Consider the following 22728-nt stretch of genomic DNA (forward strand, 5'->3'; position numbering starts at 1 on the left):
TGTGTTAAAATCCATTGTGTTCAGCTCCCCACCATATGGCTCACCTGACCTGTGTGGCACAGAGGTGTTGAACTGCACACTTGACAAAATAATAATAATTATTATAATTATTTGTAGTATTATTATTACTGATAATAATGATAACTAGCTCTTATATAGCACACCTACAGAGTAGAACACTGATTCTAGTCCTATTAATGGATTATTTTTAATTCCACCAACAAACTCCATAATAACTGACTTTTTTTCTCTTTAATTGTTTTAACTGTAGTTTTAGGTCTGCATGTACAGAGTCTGATCCAAAGTTCTTTGAAGTCAATAGGAGTCTTTCTCTGAGTGCTTTGGGACCAGATACTTATACCTAGATAGAGGCAGTTCTTCACATCACTTAGCATTCTGGCTGAATGAAGTAGCAGCATCAACAGTCTGTGAAGAGATACTCATCTAGTTCTGTGTCTGGGGGAATGTAGATGTAACATGGGACTTTGAGACAAAGGAACAGAAAATGAAGACATGAGGAGAAAATGGAAGATAGAATATATTTTGTGCATTCACAAATGCCCAGTCCTGTATTTATTCCTCTAGATCACACTCATGAGTGAAAACAGGCCAGATATTCCAGTACACCTGGTGTAATTCCACTGACTCCATTGGCATTACTCCAGATTTACACCAATTTATATGGCCCAGTATGATTGGTAAGATGATAATGACTGTTCTTTTTCATGAGTGCATATGTTCCAAAGTGATTATAAGTAGATGTTATATATTTAGCATATCTATTTTGGGTCAGCTCTGCACCAGCAAAATTAGTGACCATTTCACAAAGGGTAAAAATAGATTGACTCCATTTTTTCTCTAGCTTTTGAAACACAGAGCATCTTTAAAACTGAAGTTCTTTGAAAAAATACAAAATGTAATCGTTATAAATTGTAATGTGCAAGGTAGAGTAATTTAAAAATAATTAGAAATACACATTTTTAAAATAAGTGCTTCAAAGGAAAATGAGTGAAGGCATAATACAGTATATTAATATAGCTCAAGACATCTCAAATTCATTTCAAAATTAAACAGCAAAAATTGCAACTTGAAAAAAAATACTTAGGTAAAACCATTACAGAGCAATCAAAAAACGCTTCAAATTTAGGAAACTGCAAATTATGGGTGTCAGTCATTCTGATTTGCCAAGGACAAGGGTATTCACTCCAAACAACACTCAGTAGTGAAAATGCCCTTGAAACATCTTTCAGTACATGAGGTAAACTGTCACATATTTTCTACAGTCTTTCTCTTTTGCTCTTTTTTATTTGGCATTTTTATAGTATTTCCTATTTTTAGCAAATCTATGGATCTTTTTAATTATGTTACCATCATTGCTCATTGCTTTGTTCTGTAGGGAAGATTGGCATTCGTAATTTTGTCTAACTGTCCTCTTTAATTTGTGGGGATCTGGTCTATTACTGCACTGCAAATTAAAAGGATGATTGAAGTTTCCCCTGTTGTACATTGTTTGACATTGTAGACAAGCTCTTCTTACCACGATATATTTAATTGAAAAGTGCAAACTATGTGACCAGCTTGAACTGTGTTTCCTGTAGAATTGTAAGAGTTTGCAAAAAGCCATCTTGTGAATGAGATTCCTTTTAAAATAATTATTAGCAGTAAAAGAATGGAATGCTTAATTCAATCACTGGAGAATATAAAATGTGAGAAATTAGGGCAGTAAGAAGCACTGTAATAAATAATAATAATTAATAATTCACTGGATGCTGAAACCAGACCAGGAGGTACCAAAAAGACTGATGCAGTCATTTATTGATTTAAGTGGTAGGGAGAGGTCAGCAGTGAGAAAGAGACAATGAAGCATGCCAAACCTTGCTTGATCCATGGTAGAACTTGAAGGAATACCAAAAATATTGCCTCTTCTCCTCCCTTCCCCCCCTGAATCTTAGGCTTGCCTCCATTCGCCCAGTTCTCTTTCAACCATAATTGAAAATATCTACCTTTCCAAAACAACTAATAATTTTGATGTGCTTGGTAGTGGCACTTTGTCTGCTTCTATAGCTCTTACCCCTACATGGTGCTAGATCTAATATAAAAGAAATTAAGGACAATATTGAAGCATCTGACTGGATTTTGTTTGGAGATGACAAAGTATTTTCACTTTCTCTCACGTATAGTAAACAGAGAGGCCAAACAGTGAATGTATATGGAGTCTGAGCTCTGCAGTAACAGCTGGTAAAAGTGATCTCTCTAGGGCAGGTGAGGCATCTGGCAGGGAACTGTGAAGAAGCTTGCATTGCCACTGACCATGCCATGATACGTAAGTAGATGGAGAGAGGTCTTGTGTCTCCAGTGGTGTCACTCTGGTGCATTTTCCCAACATTAAAATACTTCAGAAAATGTAAAGAAAAACAATCTCCAAAGAGCCTAGATGGCTGAGGGAATTAGTAATGAGATACAGAACCTTTCACCTCTCAGTTCACAGGATTAGTTCCAACTCAACTCTGAAGGATGAAAGTCCTTACTCTCGGACCGCTGCCGAGTATATGTGAAGTGAGATGTTGGATTCAATTTATTGTGTAATAGCCTGGTAACGGTTTTATAGTTTCTGGTAATTGCCACCCTTATTGGCAGCCCAAGCTGACAGGGCCAAGAGTGAATGGCCACTGAGACTCAATTAACTTCTTGAAAATGGTCTTTCCAGATCATGGAGGAGGTCTGTTGGCAGGACAGTGTAGGGAAGCAGCACTGACACTTCATATTCTGTACCTGTTCTAGTTGTGATCCTGTCCATAGCAGGCCTGAGACAAACACTGTAATGCACAGCATAGGCTAGGTACGATAAGGGCACTGTATACTTACAGTTCAGTGTGAATTAATAGGTGGCCCTCTGACCCCTGGCATTTGGACAGGCCTGGGGGTTGGTTCACCCTCATACTGCACAACACCAAAGAGGTGATGAGCATCTTCCTGAAAACTGCAACTGGGAGCTATGAGCACTTGCATCCTAATACCAAGAGTAGGGCTTGTATCCTGAGCAGCTCAGGAAGCATTCGTGGAAGCAGATGTGAATCATGCTATGGCAGCATTACCAAGAAAATAGACTCAGGCCTATAGTTGTTATAACCTTCAACACTCAGAATGTCCAGCTGTCAGATATTAAAATGTCCTGACTTGCTTTTCATCATGACCTCAACAGAGTGCAAAGTAATATCTCAGCGCAAAATGACTTATTGTAACACTCCCCCCACGAGCCAGCCCTTCCAAATTCACACAGGGCCTAAGCATTTAAGCAAAAACCTGTGAATTTGGAGGGGCTTGTTCACTTAATTTAGATCTCTGGCAGGAGTTTGCTGTTTCAGTAGTGTCCAGACAAATGCAGCATTCTTTTCAATCGGGCTGTCATGGTACAATTCCCCACTCTGAACCTTAGCATCCAAAAGATGGAATACCAGCATGAATTCCTCTAAGCTGAATTACCAGCTTAGAACTTGTAGCGCTGCCACTAACCAGGAATTCTCCTAGTTTTTTCTCCTAGTCAGAATCCAATAAAGGAATTTTTTGTTTTATGATCAAAAAGCATTAAAATTTGGCTAGGCTAAGGAAGTACAAGCACATTTTATTGAAACATTTCCTTTACAATTCAGTGCAAGTTGATTGTTTATAAGAGGCAAGTTTATAGTTCAATCAGCATACTTAAATTTTGTATTTCCTTCTGAAATTAGTTTCTAAACCATGCTGTGCACTTGAAGGCATAAAGTCCCTTTTATGCTATGTTTTAATTTTCCTTAATACATTGTGGTATCAAAGTTATAATATTCTCCTTTAGGATCTGCTGACTAAAATTGTGTTGCACAAATCCCACTAGAATAGTACTTTTTAAAATATTTTATTGTAGTGGCACAATAAATTTAAAAAGCTATCATGAAAATATAGACTACAATAGGCTACACAGGGAAATATTCCACAAAGGTTAATTTGTCTCTGAAAATAGAAAACTGCTGTCTATCAGAAGGTTAAATGATGCAAGCTCCATGCATGTTTCTCCTGCCTATTGCTTTATATGGCTTGTTGATTACTTAGCTAATCCCAGGGGTGACAATGCAAACAGAAGAATTCCTGTCTAGTCCCCAATAAAGATTTTTGCTTAAAAATGTAGACCTAGTAATTCTTTTAAAAATGCAAACCAAAATAAGTGAAATATTACAGTAACTGAAAATACATTTTACTGGAAATGGATCAAGGACTCCATGTACGTTATCCTATTGTGCAACATACATTAATGCATGCCCTAGTCCCATGGCTTTGAAATCTTGGCTATTTAAATGAACAGATCATCATGGTATAAAGCAGAAGTTCCCACACTGTGGTCCAAGGACCACATTCTTATGGTCTTCAGAAAGCTGTCAGTCCACACAGTGCTTGGCTATCCTTGTTTCCAGCTATTTCTACAGGCACTCAGCTTCTTGATTGCAGCAACTACTGCTGAGAGGAAACTGAGAGGAGAGACAAGCTTCCTTTAGGTATCATGTGGTTGGTCATCATGTCCAGGAGAGAAAGAAATTCAGCAAAACAATGCCTGCAGAGAAGAGTATCAGGGAGTAGAAGGGCTGAGAAGAATGGAGTGGGTGTCGGAGAAAGGAGAGAGAGAGGAACCAAACGGGACACAAGTGATTCACTTTTCAAAATCTGCAAAACACTTATCTCACAGACAACTGTTAAATGCTTTCCTAAAGTTATTTTTTTCTATGTAAACAATTGTTCTAGCAGCTAGAGGAATGTTGTGTGATTGCAAAAGGGATGGTGACATGTGAGAGTTACTGCACTTCTTGCTATGAGAAGTATAAAAAACTAAGAAGTAAACTGTGCTGTGAATGGGTGCAGTTGTCAGAAAAATGGTACAATGTTGTATGCTAGGAGAGTGGGGTGCAAGTTTTTTAATCAGTTAGGTATCAGAGGGGTAGCCGTGTTAATCTGGATCTGTAAAAGCAGCAAAGAATCCTGTGCACTATAGACTAACAGACGTTTTGAAGCATGAGCTTTCGTGGGTGAATACCCATTTCGTCAGTTGCATCTGATGAAGTGGGTATTCACCCACGAAAGCTCATGCTCCAAAACATCTGTTAGTCAAATAGGTGCCACAGGATTCTTTGCTGCTTAATCAGTTAGGAGACTGATGGAGCTTTGTACCTAGTCATAAGCTGTGGCTGTTTCAGGAGTGTGTTCACATATACTGTATGTATTTGCTGAGATACAAATAATACGTTTCATGAGCTCACAGGGTTGCTATCTTGTTAAAGCAAAGTGTAGTTCTTCCCTGAAAAATGACTCTAACATAGCAATGTGGATACCCTGGACATCGTCTATTTGTTTCCATATTAAATTAGCTCAGTTTACAAGTAATACAAGATATTTTTTTTAACTGCCAGTCTAGATCCCTCAGTTTAGGCTCTGAAAGTTACACTGGGTATGTCTACTAAGTCCAGGTCTGTGGGACCCAGGCTTGTGGACTCAGTGTTTCCAAGCCTGTGCTTGAGTGTCCCCTCTACATTGCAAACCTGGGTTTACAATTCCTGAACCCATTTTACAGTGTGTTAATATGTCCATGCAGCACTACACAGACTACCTGGCATGGGTCTGCATGGCTCTGACAAACCCCCCAACAGGATCCTAGAACCCACATCCTGAGTACTTGCTGGCCTGATTCAGACTGATTTGTTGGATTTTTCCTGAGTCAGAGTCCAGGCTTAGAGTGCAGTGTAGACATGCACGCTGTGTCCTTTACTTTTCAGCATCGTCTGCCGTCCAAACTTAGCCATCAGTTGCACATATGCAGGCCTGGGACTGCCTTTGGGTTTGCACAGTTGCATTTGAATTGAAGTTAGTAAATAATTCTCTCGATTATGTAAGATAAGGAATAGTGCCCTCTCTCTCAGCAGTGTTGGCTTTGCAAGGGTAGCAGGAGTAAACAGCAGTAGAAATGTATTTTTGTTACTACAGTCAGATAAATCTCTGAAGGTTGCACTCAGAGAGCACATCTACTGGGTCAGTTAAATGTTTACATAGTCATTTTTCTTAGGAGGCCATATTTTAAGGTTAATTGAGTGAATTGTAGTTGTTGTCTATTATGTATAAACAGTACTTTAAAATCGTGTTTCTTCTTAATTTAGTATTAAGGATAGAAATGATTAAATAGTTCATTGGGAATCATGTAGTCTCTGAATTTAGATTTTTTCAGTAATAATAATAATAATAATAATAATTAATAATTTTCCTATTCTCAGATTATCCATGAACCATTTGGGGCTTAACTGTGGAAAATTCCTGATCCAATCCTGTTCTCAGAAATAGCTGTTCTCAGGGTTTAATGAAGCAGTTAAGCCCATCTCTGTCAGCCTTACCAAACTTACATAATGGACAAGCTCTTTACCTATTTTCTTTTTTTCTAATTAACAGCTTGGTCAACTTCCAAGACCTCCTTGGATGCATATCTCACTAACTTTACGATCTATAATGTCTTTCACTGATTCCCATTTGAATCTCATGGTACAGACACTGACTCAGTGGTTTCATTTCTTTCCCCAACCTTCATGTCTACCTGGCTTCTGTCTTCAATCTTGCATCTGTGGGCCTCACGCCTCAGGAACCTTTTATTGCATTTTCCTTCTACCAGTGAATTCCTTCATGCGGCCTTGTCTTCCTGTTTCTATAACAGTTCTTCTATCCCACTCATTACTGGCTCAAATTCACTTTTTTTGCACTGCTCCCTCGCTAGTACTCTGATTGAACAAGCCATACACAGAAGATTATATGCACTGAAAGAAATTTCCTCCTGTTGTTCTCAAATTATTGGGAAGCAGTTTACAGAGCTTGTTAGCCAGAGCATGAATCTCTAGTGACCGCTCTGTAGCTGCTCTGCTTACAGCATGTAAGGTTGAAACAAGTTAATTGAGATAACTATGAAAAAGGACAGTATTTGACAAGGAAACTTCAAATACATTTACTTGAGAAGCCCAATATAAAACAGTTAGTCTGGACAAAGAACTATGGGGTTCCCCGCTGACCCCTGTGTCAGTGTAATCTTCACTGCTATTAGATTACACTTCTATTCATTTATTTTAAAACATTTCCCACAAGTCTTATCTGACCTGTCAACCTGTATCATCTCTAGATCTAAAAAAGAAGAAAGAGACAAATTCTTCTGTTAAAACCCCTTGTGAGTCAGACACGGCGTAATTGTATTTCTGTTTTACACCAATATCATGGCTTAGTAAACAAAGCTATACCCAATGGTAAATGTGTTAATCCTTCTCAGTGGTATCAATTTCCAGAGCTTTGGTTCCATGAAATGAAATATCTATTGGTATGTTTACCATTGCCAGTCCAGATTCATAAGGTTGCATTGATTAGATTTTTTAACTGTAAAAAATCAATACAGGTTGGGTTTTTTTATATACAAATTGGATTTGGATCAGGAAGAAAATATTCCACCGATGAGAAATAAAACTGGACAGAAAAACGTGATTAAAAACATCAAATTGTGAGGGGAATTCCTCTAACTATTGCATCAGTCTCTGCTGACTTCTTTGTCTGTCCAGTGATTATTTTCTTACACAAATTGTCAAGAAAATTAAGGCTCCAAGTTTGCAAAAGGTATTTTCCAAATTAATCTAGCATTATAAGTAATTGTATTAAAATTTTAAAAATCCACTTACATGCAGATATTTTATAAAGTAAGCAGACTGTACCCTATAATACCCTAGCTGGTGAGATTGTTGATGGCAGCATTCCTACTGGAAATCAGGAAAGCTGTTTTTTGAGTACTTAATGCATCATAAATGTATCCATTGAGATGGAGTAGGATTATTTCCAGAAAGCAATTAATATAGTTACTCCAGTGATGGGAAGGCATTATTATGAGTAACATACAAAAAGATAAAGCATCTTTAGTTCCAATGTTGTTGTTTTTTTGTGGTTTAGGCTGTGGCACTATGATGGGGTAGTCTGCCTACATTCAGGATAGTGGTGCCTAGTGGTCAGCCCACCCCCATCATGTGGAGTGGCCCATTAAGATTGTGAAAGGTGTGATACGGATATAGATACACGCACACACACACACACACAAAGATCTAGGAGATACTGATAAAGAGAAAGTGCCCCAGGAATAGGTAATGCTTGAGAGGAAATCTCATCCCTGTGTCTTTGCGGGCCTGGGACCAGGAGCCTTGCAGAGAAGGTGGAGTAATGCTCCTCTCTTTCTTATCCAACTAATTGGAGATAAACTGGGGAATGGGGCCAGCATAAATGCTTCCCCCTCCCTTATAGCAGGGAAGACACCAGCAGGAGAATACTGGTCTGCTGAACCCTCTGAGGGCTAATTGAGGGGAAAGAAGCCAGCTGAGGGAGAAGTGGGCTAAAATCCTGTAGCTGGCTAATTTAAAACTAGGATTGGCAGAATTAGATTTTTTTTTAAATAATTTTGATGGATAATATTGATGTTTATTTTTCAGCATTTTTTATTTGTATCAATAGAAATGTTCACAGTTGTGGGAAATTTATGAGGAGCTCAGACAATGGGAGGCAGACAATATTTATTTAATGGCAGTAGACGTTGAGATTCAAAAAGTTAAAATTTTATAACCATTAAACACAAATTGCCAATATCACGTCAAAGTATACAGAGTAAATGTCCTTAAATCAAACTTTAATACGTTCTCTAGTAGCATTTTTCTTACTTTGCCTATCTGTAAATTTCAATTAGTATCGATGGAAATATTTTGTCATGGTTTGTGTACATGTGGTGAAATTAATGTATACCAATATTTACCAATAAAATCAAATCCTTCCAAACCTACTTACAACCCAGCTCCAAGAAGGAGAGCTGGGGACTCCTGGCTTAAGAAGAGACAGAGGGATTGGCTAATTTATAGCCCAGCTTCAAGGAGAAGAGCTGAGGACACCTGTTTTGAAAGAGTGACGGAGTCTTCTGTGCACTCAGACTGGAGTGATCTCGGGCAACTAACCGAAGTGAGTTACACTAGTAGAAGGAGTTAATAAATCAGACCTCATGAAAGGGTACATGTCTTGAACCAATTTAGTCTGAATTGACTGAAAGAACCTGAGGGGTCCCTGACTGCAATATACCTACAGAGCCATGACTGGCTGCAAGGGGGCAGGCTGGATGGTAACAGCTCATGGCAGGTACAAACATAAGAAATGTAACTTGGAAGTCTGAGAAATGATATGTCACAAATATTTTCTCTGAATTAAACTTAAAAGCGAAGAGCTAACAGTTAAATTTAAAGTGAAATAGATTGTTTGGGGTAGTGTTGGCTCTTCCATATGGGCAGGATAGGTGGTCATATTGTGCTGATGGGCTATATTGTACTGAATAGGTATCTGGATAATGGTTTTCAGTGCATGTAACCCAAACACAGCATACTTTGATGTTGAGACCTTGATTTTTTGCCAGCCTTACCTCACTGAGGAGTATCCCACTCCATGAGTAATCCCTTAGAAACCAGTGGGACTGCTCATCGAGTAAGGCATTCCTTAACATGAGCAATGGCATGACAATCGTATGTATTCACTAGGCACAATTAAAAGCGGAAGCATCCAACATTTTGCAGTTTCCAGTAAATCCACCATTAATCACAGTTGCAGGAATTGTTTTTGGGACAAATCTAACAGACAACACAGAAGAGAGAGAGAAAACTGGGTATCAGTCAGGTTTTTTGATTCCCATTCCTCTTCCTCTTGGCCAGCCATTCAGGCTATTGCTCGCATAGGTGTTAACAGTCTAATTAGAGTCTTCAGCATTTGTCCTTTAGCGGCAATGCTGGACTATTATATATTATATCTTCAATTCATAAAACATTTCACATACAGGGCTAACTCCTCAGCTCATATTAAATCAGCACAGCTGCATTGAAGACAATGATCCAAAAGAGAATCTGGCCTAACAACAGTTCAAGTCTAATCTTTCATCCCATGGTAAACATCTTAGAAGGGTGTTACCCAGCAATAAGATAAAATTTTAAAGCCTATGGGGCCATGGGAGAATAAGAAAAATTAAAATCAGACCAAATAATGAGATGAAATCAAGAAAACAAAGCGACAGAAATGAAATGCTGGGAGAGAAAGAGAGAGAAGGTCTATAAAAACGTTGGATGATTTGTGAAGTATAAAAGGAAGTCCATGTGTTTCCATCACAACCCTAACTGATACAACAATTCCAGCAAAAGCCCTAGTGTAAACATAGTTATACCAGCAAAAAGTCCTTGTGCTAATATAATTGATTTCATTTGGAGAACTGGAACCTTTTCTAGTGTAGACAATGCCTCCATTTGGTGTCATTCAGAAATAGCACCATCACTTTTGAAACTTGCAATTTAAGTTTTTGAACTTTTTTGGGAGAAAAAATTATATTAATAAAATCAGTTGCTGAAAAATGAAAGCTAGAACAGAGTTGTCTCCAGGACACAGCAGGCAGGTAATTTAAAAAGCTCAGGAATATTGTTGAAATTATTATGCAAGCTTATTAAATGCAATGCATATTTAAATTGAAAAAAAACTTTCTTTATTAGGCCTAGATAGGTGAATTTTCATAGCCTCCAGCAGTTAAGCATATTGGGTAAAAGTCAGGTTAGATTAATTTCTAATCTTTATGGAAATCCATTTTTAATAAATATATTTCCAAGTTATGAATATGACACTTAAGGGTTTAGAATATCTGTAACACAAGGTTCATCATTTAAAAGTAAAATGAAAGTGTTTTTTATTTTAAGATTATTTGAAAACTTTTGCTGACATATATTTTTATATTTTTACATAATATTCTAGTGGAGTTATTCCTGAAGTGTGTTGAACTAACATAGAAATCTCATCATTAGAAACTATAAAATATTTAGCTTTAATTTTCTTTTTCCTATTATGCAATTAGAAACTTCTTGTAAAACACAGTTAAGAGAACTCATTGTTGACTTAGATAATTAAAATAAAGAATATGAAGTGAATTTTTAATGCTTTTTAGATTAGCCCCAGAATGATCAACATGTTTGTCTCCTTTTCAAGAATATCTACTAGTAATGCTTCAGACGGTATACGATGTCTTCTAACAAAATTAATGAACATTCAGAATTAAGGACATGTCAGTAAAGATTCCTAACTGCTTCAGCTGAACATGGTTTTTTAGACGTTGCTTGCTCATTAGTTGGTGGAAAGCTGAGGAGTCTGAATTCTAGATGTGATATACATAAGAGTATATCTCATAAAAGCCTGTAAGCAGGGGTCAGTTTGAGCCAAAGGCACTCATCAGCTGAGGCAAGCAAGGCACAACTTAACTAAGAATTCCCAGCAGCTACAAAATACATTTTGCCTATTCTATGTTACTTAATTGCTGAATAGATACAGATTTGAGGACAAACTGTGATTGGATTTAAATATCACAGCTCTTTCTCTCCAGTAGCAAAATGCAATGTAAGAAAGTTCGAAGAATGTAGTGCTTGATGCATGAGGCTCAAAACTTCATATAGTTAATTGTGCCTCAAGAAGCTGTCTTGCTACCATGGCAATTTACCATACCCAGGAGTCACTTTATAAGTGTACTACAGTGGTAACCAGTACTTGGTGAGGACGTGGAAGGATTGTAGAAGTTAAGTTTGAGCTGCAGAGGGCGGGAATGGGGCCTGCACCTTCTGGGTCCCTCCCCTGGGTAAGGACCCTGTGCATGTGGACAATGAACCACCACCGCGCCCTGGGAGCACCTTGTGCTCTGTCACCTCTGAGGGTACGTCTACACTACGGGATTATTCCGATTTTACATAAACCGGTTTTATAAAACATTGTATAAAGTCGAGTGCATGCGGCCACACTAAGCACATTAATTTGGCGGTGTGCGTCCATGGTCCGAAGCTAGCGTCGATTTCCAGAGCGTTGCACTGTGGGTAGCTATTCCGTAGCTATCTCATAGTTCCCGCAGTCTCCCCCGCCCCTTAGAATTCTGGGTTGAGAGCCCAGTGGCTGATGGGGCAAAAATCAGTGTTGCGGGTGGTTCTGGGTAAATGTCGTCAGTCATTCCTTCCTCCGGGAAAGCAATGGCAGACAATCATTTCACGCCCTTTTTCCCTGGATTGCCCTGGCAGATGCCATAGCACGGCAACCATGGAGCCCATTCAGCTTTTTATTTTATTTTTTTACAGTCACCGTATGTGTACTGGATGCTGCGGACAGAGGCGATACTCCAGCGCTACAGAGCAGCATTCATTTGCTTTTACATGATAGCAGAGACGGTTATCAGTTGTTCTGTACCGTCTGCTGCCGGTGTAAATTGGCAATGAGATGACGGTTATCTGTCCTTATGTACTGCCTGCTGCTATCATGGTGCCTCTGGCTGAGATCGGCCAGGGGCGCAAAGGCAAAACTGGGAATGACTCCCTGAGTCAATCCCTCCTTTATGGTTTCTAAAAAGAGTCAGTCCTGCCTAGAGTATGGGGCAAGTGTACTAGAGAACCAGTGTATCAGAGAGCACAGCTGCTCCGTGTCAGATCCCGCAGAAATGATGAGCTACATGCCATTCACGGGGGGTGCCCCTGCAACAACCTCACCCGTTGCTTCCCTCCTCCCCAACCTTCCTGGGCTACCATGGCAGTGTCCCCCCATTTGTGTCATGAAGTTATAAAGAATGCAGGAATAAGAAACAGTGACTTGTTAGTGAGATAAAATGAGGGGGAGGCAGCCTCCCGGTGCTATGACAGTCCAGGCAGAACATTAAGCGATGCGGGGGAGAGAAGCCCAGCATGCCGCTGCTATGACAGTCCAGGCAGGGCAGAATCTTTCCTTTACACAGGAAAGGGAGGGGGCTGATGGAGTTCAGCTCCCAGTTGCTATGATGAGGACGGTTACCAGCCGTTCTGTACCATCTACTGGGAATGACCGAGAATCATTCCTATTTTCACCCAGGCGCCCCTGGCCAGCCTCATCTGAAGCCAGCCAGGAGCACTCACGTGTTGATAACAAGGCCGGCTACCAGTCCTACTGCACCATCTGCCACCGGGCAGGGGAGAGGAGTGGATACTGCTCTTCACTGCTGCAGCATCGCTACCAGCACTACCAGCAGCATTCAGTAGACATAGGGTGACATTGAAAGAAGTCAAGAAACAATTTCTTTCCCTTTTCTTTCACGTGGGGGGGGAGTAAATTGACGAGCTATTCCCTGAACCATGCCGGACAATGTGTTTGAACCTACAGGCATTGGGAGCTCAGCCAAGAATGCAAATACTTTTCGGAGACTGCTGGGCACTGTGGGATAGCTGGAGTCCTCAGTACCCCCTCCCTTCCTCCATGAGCATCCATTTGAGTCTCTGGCTTCCCGTTACGCTTGTCACACAGCACTGTGTAGCCTGTAGATTTTTTTTTTCAAACGCTTTGGCATTTCGTCTTCTGTAACGGAGCTTTGATAGAACAGATTTGTTTCCCCATACAGCGATCAGATCCAGTATCTCCCGTACGGTCCATGCTGGAGCTCTTTTTGGATTTGGGACTGCATTGCCACCCGTGCTGATCAGAGCTCCACGCTGGGCAAACAGGAAATGAAAATCAAAATTTCGCAGGGCTTTTCCTGTTTACCTGGCCACTGCATCCGAGTTGAGATTGCTGTCCAGAGCGGTCACAGTGGTGCATTGTGGGATACCGCCCGGAGGCCAATACCGTCGATTTGCGGCCACACAAACCCTAATCCGATATGGTAATACCGATTTTAGCGCTACTCCTCTTGTTGGGGAGGAGTACAGAAACCGATTTAAAGAGCCCTGTATATCGATATAAAGGGCCTCGTAGTGTGGACGGGTACAGCGTTAAATCGGTTTAACACTGCTAAAATCGGTTTAAAAGCGTAGTGTAGACCAGGCTTGAGTAGCAAAGGGAATAGCAGCTCCTGTTCCCACATCTGCCTGTTGCTTATCACTAGAAATAAACTAACTTTTTAATAACTACTAAATTACACACTGTGTGGGAGTGGAAATAACTCTTTTGTGATCTGTGCCTCACCTGTCAAAAAAGTCATGAACTGTCACTTGTTTGAGCCAGTTCTCAGCACTCTTCCAACACTTTGTTAGAAGTCCTGTCAGTTTCTGCAGAACCTAAGGTTTTATTTAATAACAAAATGAAGTCCCTAGCCCTTATGTTCTCAAAGATCTTGTTTCAGTTGTAAACTGGTGCAGTGCATGTAAAAACCCTAGGCCAGATCCTCAGTTGGTGTAATTGTAGAGGCTCACTTAACTTCAGTGGAGATCAGAAAATCTACACCACCTGAGGATCTGGTCTGTTAGCTCTCCAGCCGAATGGTAATCCCCCACACACCTTCACAGTTATAGAAAGTCCAAGTACAGCTGAACCATTTCTCTTCTGTGCAGTAAGGCAAGCCATGCAGAAGACCGTCACACAGAGAAGAGTTAGAGATGTGGCAAGGGGGTGCAGGAAATTTCATTTGTGGATCCATTATGTAAAATGACAAGCCTGAACTCTTCAGTTGTAGAGAAGGAGCTTCACAAATATAATATGTTACCCTATAGGTGGTGTAAGTGATTGAAAATGGAATATAATACACAAAGCCTCAGGCTGGTGGATATTGCCCAACAGAATTCACTTTTTGAATCCAAAGAGGATTTTTTTAAATTATAGTAGTTTATTATGCATTTTAAGGAGCAATGGAGTGGAAGGAAATGAAGTTTTTTCCTACTTCTTCCCCTTCCCTATTGCTTTACCTCTCTGGTTGGCTTCTCATTTCAATTTATAATCGTGTCTTCATGGAGCAATAGTAGCTGACACTTGCCTATCAGGCTCAGTCAAATCCAAGATATTTTGCATAGCTGCTCTGGTTCCTGGAGCACTGCTCATCTGGGCTGGTTCTGAATCCTTAAAGCATCTGCTGTTGTGAAAGGAAGAACAGACATAATTTAACAAAGGGATCAGTATAGCAATTGCATGATCTTTGGGCTTTTTTATAATGTGACATTTATGGACAGAATTGTTTGGGACGATCTATCTATTTTGGGATTTTATATTCTGCTCATCACCGTAGTATCTCAGCACCATCCGCTGTGGAGTATTCTTTTGTTTAACCTCCTATGTGAACATGATCTATCAGGACAAACAGAAATGTAGTCAGCTAGTATTTCTCCCAGGTTCAGGGATTTTATGCATATGTTTTTCTCCAGGAGGAGCTAAAGAGTTTGTTATGTGTTGGGATATTCAAAACAAGGTAGCTTGACTTGAAAGCACATGTTTAGTCATATTTATTAGGTGAGCTACTGGTTTTAAACTGCAATCTTCTGTGTGCTTGTGCTACTTTGCTGTAGTTAGGATGGGCATTAGGTTTGATTTCTGGTGCCTTACCTGAGAACAGAAATCTGCGGACAGTCATAAGAACTGTGCTTGGATCTCCCCACCTGAAGAATCCATCTCTAGGGTTGTCTTAAACAGCATTTTTAGGAGCTTGATATTTAATTGTTGAAATAATAATGGAAACCTGAGAGTTCAAACTCTGCCTACAGAGTGCTGATGTGTCAAGTGGTTGAGCAAGAGGAGGCAACTGAACATTCTCCGCTTTGCAGCCTTATTATCAGAGAAATGTTGTTGAAGTTCACCATTCTCTTTCAAAGGAAAACAGTGTCCATCCTCCAACACAGTCACTGCCCTCATTAGTTCATGGCAGGAATTGTTCTCAAATTTTCCTTTGACTCCTGAAGATATATGAAGAGATCACTGTTCTAGAACTGTGGTCCTTTTGATTGAGCAAAGTGAGGCCCTACACTCAATTTGATGGCGTTTCTCTGTCTCAGTGCAATGCAATAACTTTTGAACTCTGCATCTGATCTGTTCTAAAATGTCAGGAAATATTCTAGGGATCAGTGCCCAGAACCCCATTGAATTTGGTTAAAATCTGAAAACTCGAAACGGATATGGGGGACACGTGGTGCCACTGGCATCTGATTAGGGGCACGAGGATTAGAGGAGAATGAGGGGGCACACAGAACCCCTGGCATGGGGGGCAGAATGTAGGGTTCCTGGATTGGAGGGAAGTGGTCAATGGGAGTACTCAGATCTGCTGGTATGAGAGAAGAAGGAAACAGAGCACACAGAGACTGGGGTTGTTATACTGGTTATTTCACAGCATATAGAATGAAGAACATGACTTAATATTTTTGAAGTTTTTCACAAATATGTGTTTATGTTTCCATTTTCAGCCTGCTCTACTCATTTCATCCAAGCCAATAAAATGCTGTCATTTTAATTGGTGATCTAGATTTAGATTGGCAATATTGAGATAAAGCAATAACAATATCCTGGGCCATCCAGTCCACGTCTTTTACTCATAAGGCTGATTGTACTCACTGCAATTTGTTACATGAGATTAGACAAGGGCAAACTATTTTTGCCATATTTCTAGTCTACTTGAACAGTATGGATTCTGGACATGCTGACAATGGCTGGAGGTGATGTAGGAGTCACCACACTGACACTGATACGTCTGTGCCTGGCTAAGTTTAACATGTGAAAAGCAGCAACAGTGCAGGATTTGGGCCTATCTAATTACAGATATCTTCATCTGGTGTAAACTAACCTGAGCCAGATCCTCGACTGGTATAAATTAGCATAGTTCTATTAAAGTCAATGGAGCTATGCTAATTTATACCAGCTGAGAAACTGGCCTGTACTCCCAGGCTAAGTGGATGGGTGTAATTTGCTGCGCTGGAAGAATTTACCCAAAATAGTAAATTTTGTGGATATAACATTTTTTGGGAGACAACTGAAGGGTCTGTTGAATAAAATTGTTCTTCTTTAGGTAAGCAAAGGAGAAATGCTGAACTTTATCCAGATTTAATTTATATAAGTGTTGTGCATTGCAACATGCTGAAAGCACTCAGTGATACTAAATTATTTCAATAAAACCTGAAAGTCTGTCTGTATTTTTTCATGCTCCCTTGCAATATATTTCCCAAGGCAATACGTTTGTATTTTAGCATAATTTTGTCATTTTTGTAGCCTATAAGGTTAATATATATTTTATCTACATAGGATGTTTTTAAAAGGTATTGATGAATAAAACTGCTCATGACCCTGAAACATTAAAAATGACATTCCTATACATACGTTGTAAATCACACAGCTGTCAACAACTGTAATGTTGCATGGTTTGGTTTTCATTACTTTTTTATTCCTGTTGAAAGATTGAAATTGATAAGGAATTTAAATATGTACTTTAAAAAAAATTCATATATATTGTCACTTTTTGCCATTACAGACATTCAAGGGGGAGTGTTTATATATAATAGTTCAGAGTAAGAAATTATCATTCTTTAAAACCTGTCAGGGGAAAATCGTTCCACCATTTGGTATGTTACACTTTTTAAATCACTTTTTAAATCAGAACTGACATGGGTATTTCGGCTTATATTTACAGTGCTATCAACTAGCTTCTGGGAAGGAGGAGGAAACATTCCTCTGGCAGGTTAATTGCAGAATAACAAGCAAATTCTGTCTGCTGACACTAAGTATTTTAAATAAATTTAAACTACATTGAGCCCTCTTATAATGAAACCATTCTTTTCACAGAACAACTTCACTCTAAGCGGAGGTAGAATTGCAATTGGCATGTTGTGATTTATTAAAACAATTCAGGACTTGTAATTCTCCTTCACTATGAATGGAGTGTCACTAGGGCCCCATCCATGCAGAAATGACTTGCAAGAACTGATCTTGTCATCATGGAATAGTTTTTATAGTTTGACCAGCCAGCCTTAATGGGCAAGAGTAAAGGTTTTTAAATACAAACCTTGAAAACCATTGCAGAATTTGGGACATATTCCTGTGATGAGGGGCCTATATGTGGGTAATATTGTATTTTTCCAGGACTATGGGTTGCTTGCTGTTTAACATACATTATTTTCTTTCTGTGTATTAGCTCGTTGGCTTTTATTGCCATAAGGAAAGGCCACTGCCATCATTACAAACTGATTAATATCCCTGTGATCACTTTGCTGTAATAGATTAGTCACACTTTGTCTTTTAACTCAATCCACCTGGATCCTGTACTTTGAGAATTGCTTAAATAAAAACTGTGTCCTAGATTTCTGAAAACACCTATCAGAATCAGGGATGGGTCTGTGATACATTGGCTTAGGGCCTGATCCAAAATGCACCCAAGTAAATGAAAGTCTTATTGGTTTCAGTAGGCTTTGGATCAAGGTCCTATGGCATGCAATTAGTGGCTGGCCCTAACAAATATAAGGCTTGCTACTTACCTGCTGCTAAAGAAGGAGTAGTTCATATGGTTGCAGCCTGTATTTCATGATAGGAGTCCTGCATTCAATCACTCTTGCAGACAGGTGTCTATATGCTTTATCAATGCATAGTCCATAACAAAACATGAAATTACCATCTAAAAGTATGTATTCTTTGAATCCCATATAGAATTATGCACTATGGACTGTGGTAGCCATGGTGTTTGTTCAAGAGGAATATGCCAATGTGAAGAAGGCTGGGTAGGACCAAGCTGTGAGGAACGTACATGCCACTCTCACTGTGCTGAACATGGTCAGTGCAAAGATGGGAAGTGTGAGTGCAGCCCTGGATGGGAAGGGGATCACTGCACCATTGGTAAGATTTATATGTTTTTTTGTTTGTTTGTTTTTTTAAAGCTGACTAGCTAATAGGAAGATCTGCTGCTGCCATCGACTTCAAGAACTCTTGGAAAAATTAGAGAGCCAAATTCAGGCCTGGAGTATAGAGATGCCACTCCACTGACTTTGATGAACTGGCACACACTTACACCAGATCTGTATTTGTCCCACAGCGTGTGGTCAGTGCAGCCTTTGCTTTACATGCAGCAATACTGATGTAATAGTTGGAAATATCAAATCAAAGATAGATATAGAGATATAGAGAGATATATAGAGATATATAAAAATAGGTTACATTCTAATGCACATCTAAACTACATTCCTATAGGTACTGAGAATCATTAAAAAATACTTAAAAATTATTAATAGAAGTTGTGAGGGGATGAAACTAGCAGGCAGCTTAAATAATTCTAAATCTGTTGCCTTTATATCAGAGTATTTAAATATTTTGCTTGTCACAAGAGATGGTTTTATAGCAGCAGACTACCACAATATTGTTAATAAGTTAAAGCTTATGAATCTTTTCAGAAGTCATTACTCAGCTGTACAAATGTTAATTGTTCTATTTTAATAAAATGTGACACATTTTTACAAAGCTTAATAGTATTTCTTGCCAAAATGTCATTACTGTTTTCCCGGAGCATTCTTATTCTTAAACATTTTAATTGCATGTAAGAGACCAGGATACCTAATTTTGAGAGGTAGGCAGTCCAGACTTTCATGCTTTGCAAATACAGTGCCTATATTTTTTCTTTACTGTATTATGAAAATTTGGCTCTTCCTCATTTAATTAAATGGCAAAATTCTATAGCAAGTGATTCAATTACCTTATAATACCTGCTTATAGGGAGTAAAATTGATAAAAAATAAAGAGAATTTTCTTTATTCTTAGTAAAAATTATTTTGTTCAAGAGATTTGGTTTTGTTTTTAAAAGGAAGATAACTAAGCAATGACTGAATTAAGTAGAAGGCACAGCTTGTATTACATATGGTAGCGCCCATAATATTAAAGAACAATAACTGAAGAACACGCCTAGCTGCAATTATTGTTTATTGCTATATGAGTCCTTTCTGACCTCCTGGATAACAAAATCAGCTATTTGTTTTATTCAAAGTGGTAGGAATAGACCTGATTGCAATAAGAGAAAGGGACTTTATCTTAACTGAAGTATGGTAAACTATTACCAAATGATTTCTTTGTTTTCATTCTAGTGGAGAAATTCGATCTATCACAGTTTTGTTTTTTCTTTTTTAAGCTCACTACTTAGATGCTGTGCGAGGTAAGCTTTTCATATCAGCATTGCAAAGGAATAATGAAAGGATACAAAAAGTGTTGGGAATAGGGGTATTTGTGTGACTTGTTCCCTTTTGAGCCTCCCACTTCCTGTACTGTTAAGATACAATATTTATCCAGGATAGGTCAAATGGATGACTGGATAAGTAGGTATATATTTACAGAGAAGTGTAGTTTGTCTAACAAAATATCAGTACATTCTGCATTCTTAGCTCTTTATATTGTCCCAATATTTCATCAGAAGCAGAGGTATCTAAAGTAAGCATGACTGGAATGTTGCTTTTGCATTTGGTTACCAATTTCCATATATATGTAATATGCTACGTGAGACGAGTCAGATTTCTGTTCATGGTTTCCGCTCACGGAGCGATGACAGCACTGAGGACTTGGTATTACCAGAATAATTTGTGTCAATCCTTCCTTCTATTAGAACAACATTTCCATATTTTTATCATCAGCAGCTAGAGAGTAGGTTTCATTTGTGAAGGAAATATGCTTTTCTAAGACTTTGGAGGTGGGGGAGAAATGTAAAACAATGCATGTTTTAAAACATGGCATTGTACAGTACTGTGTGGGGTTTTGAGTTATCAGAGGAATTTATAAATATTTGCTCTATCCCACACCCAGGTTGGTTGCTGCTTTGAGCAATTTGTGTGTTTGCCCTTTGGCAGAAAATGCTATCTAGGCTAGAGATGAAATACTTTATTAAACCATTCCAGACCCAAAGAGCTAAATTCTGTGTTGATTTGCACCCTGTGCATGTCCTTTGACATGAATTTGCTCTGCAGGGTCTATGGCTTGTTTCTGGCCCTACATGTCTGTCCTTCATAATTTGGAAGCAATCTCTCAGTCCTAGCCACACTATTGTGTAAGAAATCACACTGTCCCCTGGGAAGATGGCTCTCAGCAGAGATATCAGACGAAGCAGGATTCCAAAAAGGATTGGACACTTATTTATGTATTTATTATTTTTATCTCTTCAGAATTGAATAACAATAAGAAATGTTCATATAAAAAGCCCTAGGTTACCTGAGAATTATAAAGGACATTCATAAAGGACAACCACCCAAGGCAAAATATAATCATTAAATATACCAATAATGAATTAACTCAGCTGACCAATAAATCAGAATAGGAAAACAGCCCCTTTAATCTCCATGGGAACATACCCTCAACCCTTCTCACACAAAAAAATTCTATATAATGAATGGCTTTGACAGTGTACTGGAAGATTGTCAAGATCAAGCTATTTCAGACCAACAAGGAACAAGTTCTAGAGTCCCAGGGCCCTTATAGACAGCATCTTACCAGCAGACCTTCTCTATTTTATAATGGGGCGGGGGAATATAGCTCAAGCATTTCTGCTGATGGCAACTATGGCAGCATGTCGGGGGGAGGGGCGGAGGAGGTGATTCTTCAGGTAGGCAGAGGCTAGGAAATTAAAGGCATTCTAAGTTGTAAGTAACAATTTAAACTCTACCAGGAGACCAGTAGGCACCTGATGCAGATCTTGGAGCCATGGTGTGACGTATAATTTACGTGGGTAACAAGAACTATCCAGAGCTATAAAAGTAAGGATTAAAAAAGCAAAACACAAGGATCCTGGAAAGAAACAACACTCTGACTTTTGGGAGTTAGAAAAAAATGTTCTCTGTGTGCAGACTATTCTGTAATGCACCTTTCTCTGAAGCGCATGATACTGGCCACTCTGAGCCAGAATACTGGACTAGGTGGACCACTATAGAAGTTGGTCCAATAAAAGGTATTACCTCATCCATTTTGTGTCTCTAAGTGGACCACTGGTATTTAGGCTCTGTCTCTTTGGCTGGCAGTTCCAAACACCTTTTGCAATATCTCCTTTAGTGGCTGCCAGAAACCCCTGCAGACTGAGTCTTCCTTTCCTCTTGGAATCAAATCTTTTCCATTTGATAGTGCAGAAGGATCAACATGCACTTTCAGATATAGAGAGGCACTGAATTCCTGTGAGTCCATTCTGGCAAGGAGAAAGCATTCATTTATAAAGGGATGACAGTTGTAGTGTTAAATTGATTGCTAAGCTCTATCCATTGCCTTTTGGCTCCCTGTGTGTTAAGATAAAGATCTGACAAAAATCTGTACTGGCACCAAACTATATAAGCAGATGGACATAAGTGGGCACATCCAAGAGATTATCTATCTGTCATACTGAGCAAGAAACCTAGTTCAAAATGCCGAAATTACTGTTAATTCAGAGTTTACAAACCCTGGGGATGATGCAATTGATCCGTTTTTAGATCTAGTTTCATAATTTACAGAAAGAAACCAAAACATTTCCTAAAGCCACCAAAGGGCAAGTGTTTGTCTTATTTGAACTGGATACAGAGTTGTAAGGAAGTGGGAGGAGACATTACAATAAAAAGCCCCTGTGACGGGTTGGATCACAGAACCCCGCCTTGGGAGCTGCCACCCGATGTGCCAAGACTACCTCTGCTCCTGTTTTCCCTGCCAGCTTGGGAACTCAACACCCTGTCTTGCTGAGCCAGACACTCCCATCTGCTCCAGCAAAGACCCAGGGTCTGAATTACTTGCCCCAAAAGCTGCAGGTTTACCTGAAAGCAGCTAACAGAAGTGTTCTTGTCTTTAACACCCAGATGCCCAACTCCCAATGGGGTCTAAACCCAAATAAGTCTGTTTTACCCTGTATAAAGCTTATGCAGGGTAAACTCATAAATTGTTCACCCTCTACAACACTGATAGAGAGAGATGCACAGT

The 22728-nt window shown here is 39.3% G+C and overlaps 1 protein-coding gene across 10 annotated transcripts in view; it reads left to right on the top strand.

Annotated features, from left to right (window-relative positions):
• TENM1 (teneurin transmembrane protein 1) overlaps window positions 1-22728 on the top strand; it is a 1405227-nt gene that overhangs the window by 1250088 nt on the left and 132411 nt on the right. For 7 of the 10 annotated variants that reach the window (XM_030575184.1, XM_030575188.1, XM_030575192.1 and 4 more), the window contains 2 exons: window positions 18475-18660; window positions 19940-19963. In XM_030575184.1, the coding sequence (XP_030431044.1) occupies window positions 18475-18660; window positions 19940-19963 (210 nt within the window). The remainder of the gene's footprint in view (window positions 1-18474; window positions 18661-19939; window positions 19964-22728) is intronic. The other 3 variants (XM_030575189.1, XM_030575193.1, XM_030575191.1) reach the window with 1 other exon arrangement.

The sequence above is a fragment of the Gopherus evgoodei genome, chromosome 9 (genome assembly GCF_007399415.2).
Source record: "Gopherus evgoodei ecotype Sinaloan lineage chromosome 9, rGopEvg1_v1.p, whole genome shotgun sequence".
Taxonomy (NCBI): Eukaryota; Metazoa; Chordata; order Testudines; family Testudinidae; genus Gopherus; species Gopherus evgoodei.